Source organism: Neopsephotus bourkii, unplaced genomic scaffold, assembly GCF_033783945.1.
Source record: "Neopsephotus bourkii isolate Nb327-2 ecotype Australia unplaced genomic scaffold, CSIRO-AGI_Nbou_v1 NB_663, whole genome shotgun sequence".
Classification (NCBI taxonomy): domain Eukaryota; kingdom Metazoa; phylum Chordata; class Aves; order Psittaciformes; family Psittacidae; genus Neopsephotus; species Neopsephotus bourkii.
Genome location: NW_026901162.1, coordinates 2,770,077 through 2,790,559, shown reverse-complemented (window position 1 = coordinate 2,790,559; position 20,483 = coordinate 2,770,077). Strand labels below are relative to the sequence as shown.

Genomic DNA, 20,483 nt, shown 5'->3' with positions numbered 1-20,483 from the left:
CATCTTGTGAATGTAATAGACTTTTCATTAAGCAGACAACCTAACAAATGTTCAATTCAAATGACTTACTCATTACCAAAAATTTTTAAATGAACCAATAAAGGCAGTTAGTGAAAGGAGGATAGAAAGGATTAATGCCATCCAAATAAGTCTATTTCATGAATTATCAAAACAAACTGTTACTATCTCAGTAACAGCTTTTCAAAATTAGAGCTGCATCAGCAGTTAAAAAGGAAAGCATTGCAAGTTTTCCAGAATGGGAAAAGGGATCAAACCTGTTAAGATATGCCCCAGGTGCAAAGGGTGTAGGAACTGGAGTCAGACCCAGTATTTTGTACAGTCAGAAGGTGAGTTTTGTGTTTAAATTACAGTAATTTTGGTAAACTAAACTTTAAATGCACATTCTACAAAAGCCATACTTTTCAGTTCCTTCATTTGTCGTCAAAAAATACCGACACATACGTGGACATGCACACATGAAAGTATGACCTTTCAGTTTATTCTTTAAAATACAGTTTCCAGGTCACATGATTACTCTGTATTTCCATTATAAGAAATTGTCAATTTTGATGTAACGATTCTTTAGTTCAAGGTTAATCACTTTCCCAAGTCTCAAATGTCTTTAAGATATTCCTTCTTTTCTTCAAAATACTTGTGAAACCATTCAATATGTTCAATCTTCTGTTTAACACTGAGGTGGGGGTTTTTTGAAAGCCCACAGATGACCAGTTCCATGAAGTGGCGAATAGGTCCTTGCTTTGGAAAGTCTTTGAGGTGTTTCTCCAGAAAGATATGTTCATGAAATTCAGCATCATCTTCCATCCCTAAGAGAAGAGACAAAAAACGACAAAGTTATCATAACAGCAAATTTAACAAAGTTAAAAAGAATTACAGTTAGCAAATAATCTGAAACCACATAAAACATGCCAACATTATCGCAGTCCTGTCTAGCATACTACTCCCATTTTGTGCTCTCATCTGTAACAGTATCTACCTCAATTCTCTGGCTGGTAGTCTTGCTGAAAGCTGATGCCAGGGCAGAAGCAGGGGGAATAATTAATAAAATATATCAATTTTCTTGCTAAAACCTAGTTTGTTCAATATGGGAAGAGTCTGATTCGTCATGGATACCACCTTTTACATCAGGGACATCTTCATAAGTGCTTTATGGAAATACTGATTGCCTAAATTCTGCAGAAGGTACAAGCTAGTCTTGAACAAATGAGGCAACCTCATGAAGTATCTAACACTGAACAGCAAACACACTTCCATGTTCATTCCAAGTCATGGTTTTAACATCCTATTGTTATCAAAAGGGGCTCAGAAAGTTGTTTTCCTAACACTTCCTGAACCTGTGAGTGTATGCTGATGTGAAAATGTTATGTAGCTCACCAGCTGCTACTTTTAAGTTGCAACCAAAGCAAAGGATGATGCATTTGAAAGCATCCACATGAACAAGAGATTATTGTAGATCTCTGAACAAGCACAGCTCAGATACTATGGGAAATTTTTGCTCTCTGTCCTGTGGATTTCCCTTGCTGTTGTTCACACTATGATGCCAAAGACATGACAAAGACACAATTTGTTTTCCACAAATCCCTATGTAAATTGGCTGCTTTCGCAGTTCCAAATTCTGAGACAAAAAAAACCCGAAGAAAACTGGGATTTGCAATTTTCTTCAGTTAGAGGTATGTGAAAATTTTTATTTGACCCTAAATTTGTAAATGACATTTGCAGCTTAAAGTATGTTATTAGACATGTAATTTTCAGATTACAAGACTTGCAAATCTACACCACAGACATAAGTGTATATGTTTTTTATAACTAGCTAGGATATATTATTTGACAACATTAAATCAGGACTACTAAAACTGAGGTAATTAAGCCATAGTGGTCCTAGGTTTCCTCCTCCATTAGAGCTTCAACAGTTTCAGAAGAAATGATGCCCATCTCTGGGATGGACAAGCCTCTCAGCTTGTCTTCATTAAGTCTGCATAATTTTACCAGCTTTGTTGCCCTTCTCTGGACCTCCAGCAACTCAACATCTGTCTTGTAATGAGGGGTCCAGAACTTGTCCAGAATCTTGACAGGATTCAAGGTGCAGCCTCACCGGTGCTGAGCACATGGGGGAATGATCCTTTCATGATGTCACCACACTGACTTTCCTCAGTGGAATCTCACCATACCTGGATGCTGCTGGGTGCTTTCACAAGCTAACATCTTTTCCAGATTTCCATACTTTTGCTGGTCACGAAAATCCAAGAGAACTAAACCAATGAACTCACTACTTCAACAACCTACATAATGCTGACAGTAAAACTTGGACATCTAGAGGGTTTTCTTTTTGGGATACAGAGTATCAGGAGAGATTATGTCCCATTAATAATTTCACCAATTTTTATCTCTAACCCAAAAGAAATTAAACCATTTATATGTAGGTCAGAAGGAAATACTACAGCGTGTATTTTCATCTCCCATCTGTCAAACACACAATATATTCAAACACATGGTACATGGTTTGGGGATGAAGGGTTAAGTCCAAACATTTCAGTTAGACCACATATTTCACGTATTTCAGTCCACAAAAAAAAAGTAAAGTGTGCATCACAAAAAATATACAACTGCTCAAAGCATCAGAGGCTGAAACCTCTGGTGGGAACTGATCAGATCAGATATGCTCACACGATTCCCCCCACCCCCAGCAAGCCATAACTTCCACTGCATGGGAAGAACCATCTGTCCCTCAACCTCTCTTGCACTGTCCTCAGAAACCTAATTTGAAAGAACATGCATGGCAGGAGTCTAAAGTAAAAGGTTTTCTTCATCAACCTCAAAGCAAGAAGTAACCCATTCTCAATATCCTGTTTCCAATCCCCCACATACTACAACGCAGAAAGTCTGGGGAATTTCTCTAGCTAAAACACTAACCCTTCCAAGACGTGACCAACCTTGCCTTTAAGATGGTATCTCAAATCCATGTGTCCATCCTTGTAGGGAGTGCTGCTAACATGCTATAAAGATAAAAGCTCCGTCCCTGGCAGTGTTCAAGGCCGGGTTGATCAGAGTCCTGGGCAACACAGTCTAGTGTGAGTTGTCCCTGCCCATGGCAGAGGGGCTGGAACTAGATGATCTTAAAGTACTTGCCAACTCTAATCATTCTATGATTCATTCTACAATTTTATGGCAAGTCATGGACAGAACTAAAGCTACCAGAAGCAGAAGAGGCAAGCAGAATGGAGGAGTGAGAACAATTTTATGCAAGCTATACCAATGGTTTGCTGATTTGGTAAAGGTTAAACAGAGGTCAGGGAGATGGAGCAAAAAAAGACAGTTTTCTGCATATAAGTGCATCAGGTAAGTAAAAGGTCATGCAGGCAGGAACAAACAACAGGGCAGTGGGGTGGTGGGGGAAGACTGCTACTGACCACTGCAGCAAGCCAGTATGTCTAGCCACATTCTCAGATGCTCACACCAAGGCCAGAGAGGTTCTAAAAAATCTTGACCTTGCCCTGATACCTCAAAGCACAGTACAGTACCTCAGTAAAGCATTTCAACAAGAACACCAGAGATGCTCTGAAGCCAAGTAAAACAGTTATAAGCAGTCTTCTTTCATTTAAAACTTTAAAGGCTTTCATAATGCTAGAAGTTGAGTATACATGCTTCTTCAAGAGAAGACTTATACGTGTTTGTGGCATAAAAGAAAATCCACACATTTATTGATAGAGAACAAGCTGAGGTCATGTCCTCCTACTGAGGGAGATGACCGGTACAAACCGCAAAATTAATAGCAGGAAGGGGCATATTTCTTTTTCAGAGCCACTAAAATTATAGTACATTGATATAATTGGAGTGAGGTTCTCAAGCTTTTGACACACCTGATCTGATTAACAGCCTGTAGCTGGCATTCTGATAAGCAGGAATTTACTGTCCTGGTATTTCAGCCTCAGAGGTGATAGATTTTAGAACATTCCACTGGAATTTTCCACATGACCAGTTTTTGTAGACAGATCAATAAAGACTCTTGTTTAAATATATGTAAAGACTCTTTGTCCATTCGGCACCCCATCCCAGACAGCATGGTTCCGGCCGCATTGCTGCAAGAGAAAAACCACTGGCCGCCAAAGACACTTTGTCAACTTACGGCCCCAGACAGCAGGGTTCCAGCCACATTACAACAACAGAAAAACCATTAGCCACAATGGTTTTCAGCTTGCAAAAACATGACTAGAGTATACTCAGATTGCCACATGATGGAACTGATCAATTCTGGGAGCAGTGATTAAATTCTATGAAGAAACTGCCAAAATAGGATGAGAAGAAACATTAAGAAACAATGAACCACATTATGCAATTTGCAACCCAGTATAGGACAGATTTTCAAAGACTCCCAGTTTCAGATACTAACCTGCTTTGCTTTCAGTGACTGAATCATTCTAAAGTAGTTCTGTGTGATGTCCTTAAAGTCTTTAAAAAAAGCCAAACCAAAACAACACAGCCAAGCCCTCCCTGAAGTTATGAAGTCCCTTTTCCTAAGTGTGCACTTGCTCTGTGTAGTGGTTCTTCCCTTCCTTAGCATTCACTCTCTCTCTGCTGGCTTAACTTCACACAGGGCTTTTTTTTTTACTGGTACTAAAATTAAATACTGTGCACAAAGATGTCTAGTTAAGATAGATGCCCAAAATGAATTAATATTGTGGCTACTTATGAAACAGACAGAACAAAGGGAGCAAGCAACTGTTTAACACTCAGCCAATGCAGATATGGAACTGGCAGATAGCTGATTAGGATCCAGCTAGCCACTTGGTCTGAGAGCCACACCAAAGAACAGAATCAGCATTATAAAATACAGACAGCAGTTTTAAGATTCTCCATTCAGCTTTTTCAAAGAAGTTGCATAGTAAAAGGTACTATGTAATAGACTTGAATGGCCTTTTGGTGTTGAAAGCACCAGGACTGATGGAGGAAGGGAACTTCTCCCCTTTTTGGCAGCAGCCAGTGCACAGTCAGCCAAACCACCTGGAGGACATCACCTGCAGAGTGCCAGAATTAGTTCATCTGAAGCAGCTCTGATCTGGGACAGTTGGAAAGTTGTATTTGTTTACTCTCAAATGCATGACTCACAGCTGAAACGCTATGTTTAAACAGTCAGAGGTCATAACAAGCTCTAGTTCTTCAAAAAAAAAAAAATAAGATAAATATAGACAGACAATAGAAGTTAACAGTGCACATACCAGCTTCATTGTCAACTGGGTACTCCCACAGTAGTCCGTCTTTCGTCCACTGAATCATCTCCTCAAAACCATTCCGGGGAGGCTGTGCAGTTACTGCTGCAACCTCCTTCGCAAACTCCAGATCCCAGATAGTTGGTGCAGATACTAAAAAAGAAATGTTATAAAGATCTGTCAGCAAGCTAAAGACTTCTCACTAGCTAAAACTAAGTCCTTTAACATTAACCTTCACAGAGATTAGTTCTTTCGGCTGTGAACATTTTTCTGTCTTAGATGCCAGAATCACCTTTTTCAAATGAGAATTCTCTGTTGATACAAAAGTACATTAAAGTCTCAGTTACCTGATGAAAATGTACTCTCCTAGGTGACAATTTCTTTTTAGACCTTTCACACAGAACAGGAATTTAGGTTTTCCATAATCTTTTTCCTTTTTGTGTTTCACAACTTCTATATATGACAAACTCTGAACTTGACTGCTGCACTCTGCTAAAGGAATCTTGCTTACTACAGGAGTTTTCAGGTACTCCATGACTATACTCTCCTTCAGGTAGACAACTCGATCTACTGATGACAATTCTTTCCCCAACACTTGTGAATGTCCCAGTTTTTGTCTCCTGGGCTTGAGAAATCCTGAATTCCTATTCTCTTCTCCCAGAGTCAGACAATCCTTTTAGGGATGCATCTCTCCTGATAATTCTGTTTTAATCAAAGTGTAGTCATATGGCAGCAGAGTTACTCTTCAGGAGTTCCTGTCCCTCCGCCCAGGAGAACTGGTCATGAGCCCAGACTGAACCGCATCACTGAAGTGAAGGGAACAAACTGTTACCAGAGGACAGGGAGGAACCACTGGCAGCGCCTTGGGCTGCTGTCTCATCAGCTGGCCTAAGTCGTGATCCCCTTTGTTTTCTTGTCTCCCCCTGTTATCAATTCACACTAAGCTCCTTAGAACAGAGTTCTTGATGTGAATTCAAATACTGCAGTCCATTTGACATGAATCAATGCCAATGAGCTATTATTTTACTACTCGTAAGTGCAAGTATTTGAAACTAAGATAAAATTTCATCTTTGGCTTAGTGACTTACAACTCAAATGAGTTAAAAAAACCTCCCCCCCCACCCTTATGAAAAAAACAAAATGAAAGGGCAAACAATATTTTTACATACTGAAAAGTGGTCTCATTTTTAAATCAGAAGATACTTCTGCAAATTATTTCTTACTTAGCAGGGAAATTGCCAGAATTATATTCCCTAGCTGCCTACTTTGATTTGAGGGCTGGAGGCAAGAATAAGATAGGAGACAACATGAGAAACCGTATCAGAATGAAATTATTGTCCACATCTTAAAAGAATACCCTCTAATAATGCTGTACTAATAAATCTTTTATTAGAAAAGAGCAGAAAATATTTTTCAAGCTTGCAGTAAAGGTGATAAACACTGTACTTTCACCTCTGTGAAACCAAAAATATTGACATTTTACGTTAACAGTTACTGATATGTTAACAGTTATGACTTTTTTGTCAGGATGACAATTTACTTTCCCATGAACATGCAGGTTTTCAAAATAAATATTCAACATGTAACACAGAACTTGCTTTTCTGTTATGTATAAACAATATCTTAACTCATTATCCCCATTACTATGAGCCAAAACAGAATCAAATGCATAAAGGTATCAAGTATCACACTGGTGTTTCTTGAGATTAATGCCAAAAAAAATGTTGTCGTTAGGCTCTCTTACACAATGTGTGCACATTCCAGTTTTATGTTAAAATAAAGTGTATCTCAACTTTTTATCTAGGGTGACTACCATGTGCCAGTGAGTCTGCATCGTGCTATGCAAAAAAGAAAGGTTCAATTCTCCGAGCAGATTTGATTCAATTAAAACACCAGCTACTTGCACATCATATTTATCAAGATAGGTAAAAACAAACACTGCATCACTTACTATGTAAAATGAAACAATTTTAAGGAAAGGGACAGTCTTAAAAAGCAGCAAACTGAATTCCATTCTAATATAAAGGTTTCATAGCCCACCACAGAAGTGGCTGCATTCAGAAAGCTCACAGCTGCCTGAAAATATGCAAATAGCACTATGTGACATTTTAGTAAAGAAATTAAGAAACCAAATTAACTTCTCCCTGAAGTTTCAAGTGTGAAAAAAAAGGAGGAAACTACTCAGCTAGAATCTGGCAAAAGCCAACAGTCCTACTCTTGAAACGGAAATAAATATGTATCATTTTCTAAGATATCAGAGAGGAGTACTACTTCTTCTGCAGCTGCCGGCTTTATATATAGTTCTAAGTCACTAGACTGGAATACAGGTTTGGGTGGAGGTTTTTTTCCCCTAAATGGCCTTGGAATAGCTTAGGGAAACGAGTATATTAAAGACGAGTGCTAGTAATGCACATTTTCATTGTTCAGAAAGAAAAGTGAGAGCAGAAATTCTTTAGCTGACTTGATATATCCACACCCTCTTAGCCAAAACCCCAACTATAGTAAAGCTAAATCTACATGTGTGAAAGCTATCCCCCGCACATGGCATTATGGATGCTCCTGCAGAGCTGTACCATTCAGTGAAGATGAAGGTGGGTCATACCTGTTTTGCTGTTAGTTTTTCAATCTTAACGTGAGTTTCAGCATGTGTATTTGGTACACAAGGAATTAGTAGTGGTCCATGGTGTATTGTCTGGATGGAGATCAGCAACAAATGGTGTCCCTCAGGGGCCTACACTGGAACCAGTACTGCTTAATATCTTCACCAGTGACACAGACAGTGGGATCGAGTGCATCATCAGCAAATTTGCAGATGACACCAAGCTGAGTGGTGCATTTGACATGCCTGAGGGAAGGGATGCCCTCCAGAAGGACCTGGACAAGCTCAAGAAGTGGGCCCATGTGAACCTCATGAGGTTCAACAAGGCCAAGTGCAAGGTCCCTCACACCTGGGTCAGGGCAACCCCTGGTACCAATACAGACTGGGGGATAAAGGGATTGCTAGTAGCACTGCAGAGAGGGAGCTGGGGGTGCTGGTGGTGAAAAACTGGATATGAACTGGCAATGTGCATTCACAGCCCAGAAAGCCAACTGGCTCAACAAAAAGAAGTGTGGCCAGCAGGTTAAGGGAGGTGATTTTGTCCCTCTGCTCTGGTGAGACCCCACCTGGAGTGCTGTATTTAACTCCGTAGTCCTCAGCACAGGAAAGACATGGACCTGTTGAAGCAGATCCAGATGAGGGCCACAAAAATGGCCAGAGGGCTGGAGGACCTGTTCTACAAGGAAAAGACTGAGAGCCAGGGTTGTTCAGCCTGGAGAAAAGCAAGGCTCTAGAGAGACATTAAGGCCTTTCAATACTTAAAGGGGCTCTGTAAGATAGGTGAGGACAAATTTCTTAGTAGGGCCTGTTTTGACAGGTCAAGGGGTAATGGTTTTAAACTAAATGAGGGTAGATTGAGACTAGATATAAGGATGTATTTTTTTTGCAATGAGGGTGGCAAAACACCAGAACATGTTGCCCAGAGAGATGGCAGATGCCCCATCCCTGGAAACATTTAAGGTTGGATGGGGCTCTGAACAACCTATCTAGTTGAAGATTCAGTAACAGAATATCCTGATTAGTACAGAAAACATTTAACTATTACACTGCATGGAAGTTTTGTTTAGCAAAACTCAGTATTATTCATTTTTTTATAGTCTGAAAGCAGGAAGTTCACAGGTTGTAATTCTTTTTCATAACAGTGAATCTCTTGATATTTTAAAAATTCAGAACTTGGCTTCACTGGGTTTTTCATTACTGAATTTCCACTAACCTGTTTTCAGTGCGCTTTGTGTTTCTGTAGAAGCCTTAGTGAATATATTAAGCCTCTTTCCTACTTTGAGACTTCTATAAACAAAAAAGAAAAACGGTATTTAGTATTTCGCAACACTTCACAACACTGCCAGATAACAAATTTAAAAGCACAAAATATTCTCATGAACTAGCAGATCTCTGGAAAGAATAAAAAAAAAATAAAAAAAAAAAATAGAGATAGTGACTCTCACTAAATCCTCAGGCTTTTAACCAGAGAAAGTGTTTATGACTTTGTTATTCGTCTGTAACAGAGCTTCCCAAAACATTTCTGTGTAAAAGAATGAGCAGAAATCAAAACACTGCATCTGCAGTCATTTTTTTACTGAAATATTGAGGAATCTGAACAAATCTAAACAGTATCAAACACAGAACTCAAGCAATTTCACAAAGCTGCAATTAAAAAGTGAATCTGGTGATTTGGGTTTTTTCCCTGTAAAAAATATTGCACAATTCAGGAAGAGAAAAGGCAACAGCTAAATCAAACAGTTCCCACATTATGGCATAAATAGCCTTTTTGGAAGATTACACAGCCACCTTTTCTGCCACGCGGCAAAAAAGTGTATCTGTATGGTACACTTTAAACAGCATCACACTGATGCCCTCTCTTCTGCATATAAAAATACTAAACTCTGACGACCTATTTTTAATCAAATTTATTTTTAGCATAAGCCTATGCTAGAAATGTTTTTACAAATCCCAGAGTTCAACAAGTAATCAGGGTTTTTTTTATATACATAGTAACAAAGAAAAACCAATGACTTTACTGTAGAACACTCCGAACTTCAGAACAAATGATTGTTTTAATCACAGAACCTTCCAGGTTTCTACTGAATAGTTCCTACTTCATGCTATTACATATTCAGTTACTTTGGCAATACTTGCCCTTCCTGACCTTAAAATTTCACATCTGTGGATTTACCATAGATTTCTGCAAACCTGTGTTTGCTATATCCTGATGTAACTACCCCACGTCTATTTCAGCGCAGAACAATCTAATTACAGGGCCATAAAAGAATGCTGATTTAGGATTATATTTTCCTATGTGTGTAACTCCCAAAATCATTGGCCAAAGATATAAGCAGGACTTGGAAGAACTTTTATTTAAAAGTGACTAATTCAAACTATTATATATTTTCCAGTATCTGAAGGGGCCTACAAGGATGCTGGAGAGGGACTCTTCATTAGGGACTGTAGTGATAGGACAAGAGGTAACGGGTTAAAACTTAAACAGAGGAAGTTTAGATTAGATATAAGGAAGAAGTTTTTTACTGTAAGGGTGGTGAGGCACTGGAATGGGTTGCCCAAGGAAGTTGTGAATGCTCCATCCCTGGCGGTGCTCAAGGCCAGGCTGGACAGAGCCTTGGGTGACATGGTTTAGTGTGAGGTGTCCCTGCTCATGGCTGGGGGGGGTGGAACTAGATGATCTTAAGGTCCTTTCCAACCCTAACTATTCTATGATTCTATGATTATAAAGCAACATCAGTCATTTCATTGAAATCTACTGACTCCATTTAAACTTAGATATTCTTCCTAACCCAGTATTTTCATATTATCAACAGGTAAGTATACCCACTAGATTTTCAGGGATGCAGGAAGAAACTCAGGACTGGAGACAATTTGCTCATTATAAAACTAATTTAAGGTACTGTTTCTGAAGTTATATACCCAGTACAGATTCATCACACAAAGAGAACGAGACAGCTTCTCAGATATTATAATTTAATAAATGTTCTCAAACGTAAGTGAAATTGACTTGACTTTGCAGTATGTCAAAAAATGTGGCAAAGATATAAAATAATACACACTGTACAAGCATTTAACAGCTCAGGTTTTCATGTTTATACTTTTAGACCATTTTATTTCTACCTTCAAGCTTTCAAGAACTTTCAATCCAACACTTCAAAGTATTTCTCATAACCAGTCAAGAATCACAGTGTAGTAACAAAATTACTGTCATGTGACTTATCAGCTCTGTCTGATAATTATCCCAGATTAAAAACATCTATAGACATTTTCAGCAGCTGATACTGAAATCAGTTCCCTTGCTCCTGAAACCAACAGCTTATAACTGAATGAAAAGTTTAAGACCAAAGTATCTAAAAGAGGGTTTGGACAAGAATTTTGTTCCACTTCTTCCCTTCAACTTCCATTACAAGAAGCCCCTCTTGCACTTTCTACAAGCTTTGCATCAGAAAAGAAAACACTGCTTGCTGGCCTTATAGCATTGAAGACGCCCAAGGGATGCTTCCCTAATATACCTTATCAGTTTGGTAGTTCCAGAACACAGAAGTTACCCAGACACATTTCAGCAAGCAGCTTACATTCTTCTAATGACTAGCTGTTAAGAAACTTCTTTGAGGTTTTTGCATGATCTACATGGCTCAATGCATACATTCCAAGTTGTTCTTTACAGGAAGTCACAATTCACTATATATGATACACTGAAATAGATGTCTCACAAAAATACCTTCTAGATTCAGAAGACTGAGGTGAAAATCTTCCAGGCTTCATTCTTTGACCATCCTCATCAAAGTCCAAAGAAATGCGACTAGCTATCCTCACACCTCTCTGAGCTGGGGACTGCCTTTTAACTGCCATTTCTGAAATAACGTTGCTGAAATTAAAAACATGAATGTAAAAACTCAACATATCAACAAAACAAGGAAGTTTGTCAAATGTATTATCAGAAACTCTATTCTCAATTGGCTTCATAAGCCTCTAAGTCATAATTTTACATTCCTCACAAAATACACCCATTTTTAAGTCATCAAACATTCAAGTCTTACTTTTTAAACAACCTCAGTTGTTACATTCTATACACATTAAATGAAAAGTACTATTTTAGCCTACTTGATCTACAGTTAAAGCTTTCTTTGAAATAATTTTGTTTCCAACTAATAGAAAAAAATCATATATCTGCCAGTATTTACAGTGTACTATGTATGTTTTGCTTAAGTAACTGAGGATACAAGGAATATGCTGAAATAGGGAGGTAAAAATCCACCATTTTTTTTTGACACGAACTAACACTGCCCAGGGACAAAGCTGTGATGCTGCAGACCAAAATCTTCACACATCAGCTGACATGGGTCAATCATGCCACCCTACTTAGTAGGTCACCTTTCCTGATCCACTGCAATCTGTTGCATTGCATAATCATATTACAGCATTAACAGACCACATCTTCCTTTGTAATTCTGTACTCAAAATCGTACGTGAAGAGCAAATGCTCTGATCTCAGCCAGCGTTCTATGCAGCTCATTCTGAAAACAAAGGGCAAAACACACCACCTTCCTGCCTCTACCACCTAATCACCTTAACTGGTTCGTCTGTTGGTTAGTAAAGACCAAGCTGGTAACTCTTCCTCACAGCTACCCTCTCTGCCAACCGCTTCCAGTAACATGCAGTCATGCAAAATTGCAGTGCTCAAGATAGGAGACAGAAATATGGTCTCAAAAAAAGCAAAAACAAGCCAAATCAAAAATACTGAATATCCATTTTATGAAAATCTGAATGAAATCCAAACTATGTTTTGGCAGTTTAAGTCAAAAGAAATTTCACTGACAAGAAATACTTCTGGAAAACTGTAAAAGCTAATTGCTACAGCAACACTGTAGGATTTATCCTTGCTCTTAGATGTGGTTTCCAATGGCAGAACAAGAACAGCATAGCTCTTCAAGAACCTACTCTGAAAGAAAGGCATCTGAAAACACGTTTAAAATATTTTCATTTTAATCTTGAAGACAAAACAATTACAGATCTGTTGTGTACCTCACACTAGAAATTACTCTATTAAGTGCCTACTGGCATTAGTGAGCTGGTGTCAGGCCAGAGGCTTGACACACTTCTGAGGGTCAAGGGGAGATAATTACTAAGGTCAGCCACATGCAGCCCAGCCCAATTGCTTGACTCAGCTGTGACTTGAAAGGCTGGAGTGTTCCCATGCTTCAGGGGGATCGGGCTTGCTCATAGCTCTCCTCACAGCTGATCTTGATTTATTTGTGGTTTTGCAGAGTAGGTCTGGACAGGCTATGCTACCAAGCTATCAGAACATGCAGTCAATGGTATCATATTTCTCCCTGGAAAGTTCTAATGTCACCCCATTACGAGTATATGAACCTGTCTGGCAGCAACAATCATTACTCCATTGTTTAAACTGCCCCTGTATTAACTAAAACTACGAAGGTGTTTTTAATGTCTTTTGTAATGAAAACATCAGATTACAAAGTCATACTCCAACCCCAGTGTACCTTCAGTTGTTAGATATTACATATTACCTCATGTTCCACCATAACGTTAAAACCCTAAGTTCATAGATACTTCTGCCCTCCAGACATGCAAAGGGGTAGAGCTTTTGTAACAACCACACATTCCCTCTCCTTCCTGATTACCAACCAATAATTACAATACTAAAAATGGAGACCAAATAATCTTTGTATATACTTTAGCCTAAGCTCTATATTACTTTTCTTCTTCACCCAAAACGGGAGCTGAAATTTCAACTTGTAGTGCTGCAGATTTTATTTTGGTATAGTGCTGTTGTAATTTCCACTGAGTGAAACTTCATCCCACACTTAGGAAAATAAATTCCTGTATTGTTAATATTTTCCCCTCCTAGCGAACACGCTGTCCTCATGCTGTCTTCAAAACAAGGCATGAGACAACTGCATGCAACAGTGACCTCTGGAGGTCATGCCACAATCCCGTGAAGAGAAAAATAGCACAAACTAGAAGATCTGAACAATATATGATTTATCATGAATCATAAATCAAAATAGCAGTATCCCAGTCTTTCGCAGCTGAGCATTATACAGCTCTACTGCTTGCGAAGGTGTCTCACTTTTAAATAGTTTTAAGTATTGGAAGAATACATACTGGGTTTTGAAGTGTGTCAGTATACTGAATGCAAAACCTTTACTGGAAAAAAATGAGAAGTTAAATTACCTGTGTTCGCTTGTCAAATAACATTCAGCACACAACAATCATATATGAATAAAATTGCTTTCTAATGCATTAAAAGCCTTTTAGTGCCTTGTGAGACTGAGGTATTCTGAAGCATAAAGTCATGCCCATAAAGTCTGAGAGCTGCTGGGCTTTTTAAAACCAACATTTTTAAACACTAAGCAGGAAGCTGAAAGTACCACATTTATCTCAGAAAGGTTACCATTAACCAAGTTTTCAGTCATGACAGTCACCAGAAGTCACTGGTGTTTCTTGAAAACTCATTCACTGGTAAGAATTTCAAACTGTTAGGTAACTATTAAGGGAGAAAATGAAACTTCTGAGCATACAGTGGGGGAAAAAGAGAGAGAGAAAAGAAAAAAGAATCTACATTCCCAGGGGTAAACAAGCTCATGCACAAAGCTGTCCCACGGAGTAGAACTTGCCAACTAAAACCACAGCAAGCCAACCATGGCATTCCTAGCCAGCCCAAAAGGCTGGTTTGGGTTGAGTAAAATGCATTTTTCTAACCATAGCGACTCATCCACAAGCATGTTATAAAATATTGTAATAGCACATCTTAATCCATCAATCAACTATATAGAGACACTATACAGCTGCAGGGACTTCAGTTTCTTAATTTCTGTAGAATTTAAACACTCTTTCAAGAGAAAATTTTTTTTTTGCTCAGATTATAACTTCCTTGGGGACCTTCCTTCTTTCACAGCAACCACGGCTGGGTAAATGCTTTAGGGTGGCAAGGACAGCAAGTCCTTGATGCCAGTAGGCAAATGAACCACTTTTAGAGAAGAATATACTTCAACAGATGCAGACGCATATGAGGTTAGCCACTGCACACAGCAGCTCAGTCAATATCAGTACAGTCTTCCAACGTGTTATCAGGTGATGAAATAGGTTCTAATAATGTTTAAGCTGGCCACCAACAGCCAGTGCAGCTGTTAAGACATTTTTGTACTCTGCTCTTCTGAAAACCTCAGTGACAGAGATAGCACAACCTCTCTAGTAACTAATACTTAATGAACATATGCTTTATATAAAATAGTCCCTTATTTATACTTTGTACATTAGGAAGGGTCTCTTAGGTTTTCTGTAATGTTGCACACACAAACAAAAAGGTACAAACATGTAAATTTTACATAGAGCAGCCAGACCTCTAACTTTTAAACTACTAATTCTGGGTCCAAAAACAGATGGAGAGAGAAGGTTCTGTCAAGGAGATCTTCTATATTCAGGCTTAAAGGACATTATGAAAACAGTGAACACACAGCGTGCATCCTTTAGAGATGCCTACATGTACTACCTAAACCCGTACTTCCTCCTCATATAGCACAGACTTCCTAAGTTTGGAGACACTTTCATTCTGCTCTCCACTACCACCATTAGCAATTAGTAAGGAATCATGAACACAGGCTAAAAGGTGAAATTGCAGTTTCTCCCTTTTCCATTCCCAGACTCTGAAGAACATGCATTTTGTTCAACAAAGTTACTCACTGAGCACCATATATTCCAGTCTCTTTGCAATCGTCTAACACAAGCTGTCTGCAATCATCTGTCACACTCTTAGTTTTCACTCACTTAAAAGGCAAACATCAGCCACAAACATCAACAGCTTGTTAGCTGTTCTGTGTGCAGTACCTTGATAAACATACAAAGATCTTTTACTCATCCCTAGAGCAACCTATAAATAATAATAATAATACATGGTCAAACTTAACTCATGGTTTTGGACAAACTCACAGAATAAATTAAAACTAGGTAAGAAGCTTGCAGTTCAGGCTGCAAACTACCATAAATAAAGGTTTCACATTCCTATGTTGCTGAGGATCCAGTATTCTCTTTACTTCAGCATTTCACCTGGATTTAATGATTTATTTTCTATGTGGTTATCTGAATCCTAGCTGGAAAAAAAAAAAAAAGATGTAACGAAAATCCTCTCTTTAGCCATCATCCAAAAAAGCAGTATGCCCAACTGTTTCTGTTTCCAAACAAATGTTTCTCATCTGTTTGAAAGCCGCACTGGAAATGAGTTAAGCCAAGAGATGAGTTTCTTGGGTTGACTGGAAAGTTTTGAAAGGAAGGGTGGGGCTATAAACAGAGCTGCTCTAGTTCTGTTCTGCAGAGCTGTCATGAAAATTCACCAGTCCAGACAGAATGTCTGAAACGTCTACAAATCCATCCATTGTGTGAGAATTTCAGGAGCTTGGAATAAAAAAAATAAACAGTGTTATTTTGCTAGCCCGTCCAAGAAAGGAATAATTCTGGGCAGGAAAACAATTCCATTTCTGCAAAACCATTTTAGAATAATGATGACAAAATTTAGGGAGTCTGGTATAACCAGACCAATGATCATTAATTTCAAGGATAGCCTCTGCAAATATATCTTTTAGCACCATCTTTCCAAGACAGAACCCAGTCGCCTTTAAGATGACAGTGCAAAATCAGAATGTCAAACATTATTGAGAATAAAATTCAACATACAGACCGTAAATTAACAATTCCTCCCTTTTTCTGCTTATCTGTGGTTTCTTCGTGTCGTTTTAGTTGTGCAAGTAGTTCTGATTCTGTCTGCTTCTTGTCAAGTGGTAGGGAAGATGCAACTGCAGTAGCGGCCTCGACCAGTTCTGGATTTAAAGGCCTGCCTCTGGAAGAAACACAACAGATAGGGAAATACAAAAAAAAATAATTTGAAAGCCTTAGTATATTTAAATTGACATTTCTGTACTTTTAGGTCTTAAAAACTCGTAAGTTACACTTGCACATTATCCCAAATGGGAGTGGCCAGAGGGACGTCCAGGTTTGTCCTATATTGTCCTAATCATCAACTGCCAAAGGACACCAACAAGCTCTTGTTCTCACAGCTGGGAAAACGGCCCCCCTACATCACTGCATAGCTCCTTGGATGTGAAGCTTGGAGACCACAGATGCTATTGCTACCTTTCAAGAGCCTCACGCAAGAAAAAGGTTGCTTTTGGTAGAAAGTACACACCATCTTTTGTTCAGATTCTCCCCTGTGATTTAATGCAATTTACATCTGTATACCACACTCCCTTACAAGATTTTTGTCCACGCTTGGAAATGGCATTTGATGCTTTATTTTGGTTTAGATAATGAAAAAGAAAAAACAATTTGGGGAAAAAAATAAAAGAAGAAGAAGATAAAACAGGCTGAGAGAAGTCTGGTATACTTTACCGCTGGATCCCTTCTCTAGTTCTCTGAAGCACAGCACCTTCGCTGTCTGGGCTTTCCAGCTCATTTATGGCTTGTTTTTTCATCTCCTGCGCTTTTAATTGTTGGAGTTTCCTCCTGTAGCTCACTTCTACCTTCATGTTACCAATAATGTCTAACAGTTTCTTCTTTGGTGTTTCTGCTGCATCCTCCTTGCTCTGTGATGCCTCTTCAGTGGTGCTGTCTTTGGCAGGGGTAGATTTATCTTTCTCAGTAGAAAGCACACTGCTTGTGCTGAAGAGTTTCTGTATTTCGCTAGATGATATACAAAATTTAAATAAGCACATAAATTAAAGTCAGAGGTTACAAATAAGGCCTGAGGCTGAATTTTTTAAGTCTACAAAACCCCCATCAGTTACAACTGCTTAGGCCCGAGTGCAAACTGAGTACGTTAAGTATCTTTTAACTTCTGAGAAGGGCTAGGGCACTATTTAAAATTCTTACTATTTATGGTTTCTTCATCACAAAAATCAAGTAAACTTTATTTCCTCACAAATAAACTGTGTTTAATCTATGAACTTATAACTTTTTAAGTATTTCTGCATTAGGTAGCAGTCTAAGAGTTTGAATATACTGGTACCTGATATTTATATTCATGAGCACTACAGAATACTGACTGAAACTCTTAAAATGAGACAACAAAGAGATGACTCTCAGCCACCTGGAAAAAGACTGTACACAGATTAAGCTTCACATTATTTCATACTTGTGGTACTAGTATGAATCATATCCCCCTACCCTATGCTCTGCAATGCAATAGCCAGGCATGTGTGCAGACATGTGGGGAAATGGATCCTGCTGCAAGATAACCCAGTAACTAACAAAAAAAGCAATTTCAGTTATTTTTCCCTCTGGAACAGCTATTTTACCTGGGTTACCAAATCACTGTAAAGAAGCTAAAACTAACATGGTACAGGTGAGGACATGAAGCCAGGGACAGCAGGGAGCTGCTTGGCATGCTGCTACAACACAGACACAACTGCATTCCCTTCAAAAAACTACCATAATATTCAAATAACTGTTCTCTTTAACATCCTAAATTAAATGTTTAAATTTTTAAATTTGCAACTACTTCATTTGTCATTTAAAAATCACCATCAAGTTACTAGAGCACAAAATTAAAATTGATTCAAAATAAAGCACTTCAATAGATCCAAAGGAATTTTTACATACCTCTCCCCCCACACAATAAATAATTATTTCATTCTAAAATATAAATACTTATAATCTGTTAAAAATAATAATCTGCTGTTCTCAGCAGGCACCATGTTATTACTTCAGTTGCTCTGCACTTAATAAATCGTCAGCATTAAATCCTAAGTTTTGATGCTGAGAACCGACAGCTTCAGAACCACATTACTGCTGGTCAGAGTCCTGCTGTTTCACAGTGAGCTGCTCTCCACAGATCTTTTTCAAACACATGGTTTTTATTAATTCAGGCTGCATCCTCCTTAAAGCTATTTATACATTCAGAGATCTTTGTTACAGCAAGACTGCAAGCCTTAAACATTTAAAGCCAGTAGTACACTGCAGCTTCTATTACGGTATTCCACCTACCATTGGCTGTGTCTTATGCTCAGAAGCCTCACTTAAGCAAGCAAGCACAACTACAAAAGAAACCAAGCTTTTTCATACATGAGGCTATCACTGTATCCACAGCTTGTCTAAAAATACTGAGGAGCTTTGAAATAAAAAAAAATTTAAAAAGTATAACAAAAGCAGTTAAAATCTTAAAAAAAAATAAAATCAAACTTCCAAATACTACTTTTAGCCAGTGCTTTGGGGATGTACCTCTGCCAACTGGCAGTACTGCTCTGAGGATACACATTGTGTAAAATCATGCTCAGGTCACAAAGAATTACAGACTGGTTTGGGTTGGAAGGGACCTTAAAGATCACTTAGTTCCAACCCCCCCTGCCATGGGCAAGGACACCTTCCACTAGACCAAGTTGCTCAAAGCTCCATCCAACCCACCCTTGAACACTTTCAGGGATGGGGTAGCCACAACTTCTGCCAACCACCGTAACAGTAAAACGTTTCCTAACATCTAATCTAAATCTACTTTCAGGGTAGAAACTCAACTCAAACCACTCTCCTCTTCCTGGCTTCACTCTCCCATGACTTCTGCCCACCGGTGTCGGTAGCGCACTGCCCCAGCAGGACGCACGGACTGGGGCCTGCCCTCCTTCCTGCCCGAGCGGGTTTAACCCCAGCGGCACCGAGAACACCGTGCGGGCCCCCCGTACCTCACCCGCCTGGTCCAGGCACAGAGTCATGGCACTAAGCCGCAAAAACACGAGGCCTGCCTTCAACGCGGAGGCCAAAGGAGACAACTTGCCCTCGGGGCACAGGCCGCGGTGGCCCCGGCCCCACCTGCGGCGAACCGGACCGGCTTTCCCCGGGTAGCCGAGCACATCCACCCCTCCAGAGGCAGTGGCAAGGGGCGAAGCGCGGCCCTACCGCGGACACGGCCCCGTCCCGGCAAAGCCCCCCACGCCGCCGAGGAAGGGCTGTTGGGAGGCGACGGTACCTGCAAGGGCTCCGTTGCTGCCGCGCTACCCCCACCACCTCCCGGCCGGCCAGGAGCCGCACCGCGAGCCCGCAGGAACCCCCGGCCGCACCGCCCCAGCCACGGACACGGCTCCACATCGTGCCCGCGCCGCTGCCACCGCGGCGGTCCGTCCCCACGCGTGCTCTTCCCGGCGCCGCCGGCTGGAAAAAGCTGCTGAGCCGAGCGTTCCGCACACCAGCGTTCCGCCCGGCTCGGCGCTGCCGGTGCTCTGCCAAAACCATCCCGGTCGCTCGGCGCCAGGGGCCGCAGTCGCATAGAGCAAATCTCCCTTGTGAGGCATGTAAGGGTTGAAGACACCCAAGAGCTTCGGGGAAGCTGCAAGAGCAGATACATGCAAGGGTTTCTTTTGGGGCTACAAAGCACCTACCTTTAACGATTATTTTGAGGAAACAAAACGAGAAAGATTCGTGTCTATTAAGTTCAGGTGTCTCATCGGATGGTTCCCGTTATTTCCATCACTGAATACTCATTAAACTGGATCCACATTAGAAACACCAGTCCTGCCCCAGCAGGGGAGTGGCCCACACATGCCGGTTTTGTAAGACTTCAGTATGTAGATTTAAGATCACAAAAGAGTTATTTTTTAGACAGTACAGATGAGGACAAATGAAACAGCACCATCCAGAACTGTGCTGCCATCGTATCTCAA

The 20,483-nt window shown here is 39.9% G+C and overlaps 1 protein-coding gene across 1 annotated transcript; it reads right to left on the bottom strand.

Annotated features, from left to right (window-relative positions):
- Positions 1-477: 477 nt before the first annotated feature.
- MRPS31 (mitochondrial ribosomal protein S31) lies at positions 478-20,070 on the bottom strand. The gene is made up of 7 exons (XM_061353169.1): positions 19,793-20,070; positions 17,227-17,517; positions 16,520-16,678; positions 11,543-11,689; positions 9,035-9,108; positions 5,232-5,375; positions 478-824 (listed from the first exon to the last, which is right to left on the bottom strand). Exons 1-7 carry the CDS (start codon positions 20,053-20,055, stop codon positions 613-615), a joined length of 1,290 nt encoding a protein of 429 aa, XP_061209153.1. The 5' UTR covers positions 20,056-20,070; the 3' UTR covers positions 478-612.
- Between the last annotated feature and the right edge of the window lie 413 nt (positions 20,071-20,483).